Genomic DNA, 2845 nt, shown 5'->3' with positions numbered 1-2845 from the left:
ACTACTGTACAGTCTGCTTTATCCTGATCTCGTGGTCATGTGACTGGACTCCACCCCGGGGCACTGAGGGAGCTGATCCTGATGTTTCATCCTCTGTGTGGAGCTGTTTTCCTCTGGTGGCAGCCGGCCTGGGTCCCACTGTAGTGTAGAGAATGGGGGGAGTGGGTGAGGGGACGTGGTGGGTTTCAGGGCGCCCCCCCCCCCCTCCTAGGAGGAATTAACCCCCCGCCTCCCATTCTTCTTTTGTTTTCATCTCAGTTCAGGTTCAGAAGGAAATCGATCAGGTGATCGGACCGAACCGTCTGCCGGCCTACGAGGAGCGCGCCAGCACGCCGTACACCGAGGCCGTCCTGCACGAGATCCTCCGCTTCTGTAACATCGCCCCCTTGGGGATCTTTCATGCCACATCCAGAGACACCGTAGTGCGAGGATATTCTATCCCAGAAGGCACCACGGTGATCACCAACCTGTACTCCGTGCACTACGACGAGAAGTACTGGAGCCGCCCCGAAATCTTCTGCCCCGAGAGGTTCCTGGACGGCGCCGGACAATTCGCCAAGAAGGAGGCGTTCGTGCCGTTCTCTCTAGGTGAGGAGGGGGGGGGGGGGGGGAGGATTATTGATGATGATGACGATTATTGATGATGATGACGATTTATTGATGATGATGACGATTTATTGATGATGATGATGACGATTATTGATGATGATGACGATTATTGATGATGATGACGATTTATTGATGATGATGATGACGATTATTGATGATGATGACGATTATTGATATTTCTCAGATACAATGTTTCACTTTAAAAGCTTTGACATTTTCCGGCGCGGGGTCGAGCGCTGCGGCTTCTTGTTGGCGCCGATAATCGGATCCCGTTTGTGATTCGCTTTATTTGTGCTCCGGTGGAGGTCGGGGGCTGCGTACCTAATATGGGACCATTAATAACATTCACACATGGCAGAACTACAATTCCCAGCATCCCCTGGAATGGTATTTTGCATCAGCTGGAGATTCTGTGACATGATGGGAGTTGTGGTTTGCAGTAGTTGGAGATTCTGTGACATGATGGGAGTTGTAGTTTGCAGTAGTTGGAGATTCTGTGACATGATGGGAGTTGTAGTTTGCAGTAGTTGGAGATTCTGTGACATGATGGGAGTTGTAGTTTGCAGTAGTTGGAGATTCTGTGACATGATGGGAGTTGTAGTTTGCAGTAGTTGGAGATTCTGTGACATGATGGGAGTTGTAGTTTGCAGTAGTTGGAGATTCTGTGACATGATGGGAGTTGTAGTTTGCAGTAGTTGGAGATTCTGTGACATGATGGGAGTTGTGGTTTGCAGTAGTTGGAGAGCCTGTGACATGATGGGAGTTGTGGTTTGCAGTAGTTGGAGAGCCTGTGACATGATGGGAGTTGTGGTTTGCAGTAGCTGGAGATCTCTGCTCCATTCCCTAGTAATGGCGTTGTGTAGTTCCGGATGCCCCCAGGACTTGTTGTTAGTGCAGCTGCTGACCTGGGGTTCAGGGGGGGTTGTACAGAACATTGACGATGCACTCGCTGAAGTGTCGTTTCTTTGTATTTTGCAGGGAGGCGACATTGTCTGGGGGAGCAGCTCGCCCGCATGGAGCTCTTCCTCTTCTTCACCGCTCTTCTCCAGCGTTTCCACCTCCATTTTCCACATGGCTTTATACCAAACCTGAAGCCGAAGTTGGGCATGACGCTGCAGCCGTACCCGTACCCCATCTGTGCCACGAGGCGGTAACCACACGGGCGCGCGGTCACCGATCACACCCAGATGAGACGATGGCGCCGAATCACTGACCGTAATGTCAGAGAAGATACCGTCCCAAACTATAACCACTCCCCCTTTACTGGTGCTAGAAATTCAACTACTACCCTCATCATCCTCCCCAGGCCCCGGACAATGTGTATTTTATAATGGTCAATATCCGCCATGATGGCGTCATATTATATATTCATATGGTTATTATAATATTATTAATATAATGATTTATTACTGTGAAATATAATGTCCTGCCTGCTACAGAGGGTATATAGACCACTGGGCTCCGCCTCCGTATGACATCACTGATGTAATATAATGACATGTGATCACAGCCCCGCCCCCTCTATATAATATACTGACGTGATCACAGCCCCGCCCCCTGTATAATAGAATTAGCGGTGGATGGGGGGGTGGTATATATATATATTGATCTGCCCTCGGATCTTGCGGTGATTCATTCGGTCGGCGCTGAGTCACGGATTTATAGGAGATGATGAAGCGCCGGCCCCGGAGCGCTGACCCACCAGGAGGAGGAATGATCTGATCCTTGAAGAGCCCCTCCCCCGGGATCAGATACAGTTATTATTCTCGACCACAGACTGTCCTGTGTGATCAGAGAGCGTCCCCCTCCACCACAGACTGTCCTGTGTGATCAGAGAGCGTCCCCCTCCACCACAGACTGTCCTGTGTGATCAGAGAGCGTCCCCCTCCACCACAGACTGTCCTGTGTGATCAGAGAGCGTCCCCCTCCACCACAGACTGTCCTGTATGATCAGAGAGCGTCCCCCTCCACCACAGACTGTCCTGTGTGATCAGAGAGCGTCCCCCTCCACCACAGACTGTCCTGTGTGATCAGAGAGCGTCCCCCTCCACCACAGACTGTCCTGTGTGATCAGAGAGTGTCCCCCTCCACAACAGACTGCTCGGGGTGTGATCAGAGAGCGTCCCCCTCCACCACAGACTGTCCTGTGTGATCAGAGAGCGTCCCCCTCCACCACAGACTGTCCTGTGTGATCAGAGAGCGTCCCCCCCCACCACAGACTGTCCTGTATGATCAG

At 51.6% G+C, this 2845-nt stretch overlaps 1 protein-coding gene across 1 annotated transcript; it reads left to right on the top strand.

Annotated features, from left to right (window-relative positions):
• Window positions 1–258: 258 nt before the first annotated feature.
• On the top strand, window positions 259–1992 carry LOC130342885 (vitamin D 25-hydroxylase; the record flags this gene model as incomplete). The annotated part of the gene is given in 2 exon segments (XM_056554303.1): window positions 259–588; window positions 1588–1992. Coding segments are annotated over 2 exon segments (506 nt in total), but the record flags the coding sequence as incomplete, so codon positions are not given.
• Between the last annotated feature and the right edge of the window lie 853 nt (window positions 1993–2845).

This window comes from Hyla sarda, unplaced genomic scaffold (genome assembly GCF_029499605.1).
Source record: "Hyla sarda isolate aHylSar1 unplaced genomic scaffold, aHylSar1.hap1 scaffold_66, whole genome shotgun sequence".
In the NCBI taxonomy this organism is placed as follows: Eukaryota; Metazoa; Chordata; class Amphibia; order Anura; family Hylidae; genus Hyla; species Hyla sarda.
Note: the sequence above shows the minus strand (reverse complement) of the source record. Positions and strands in the feature narration are given on the sequence as shown.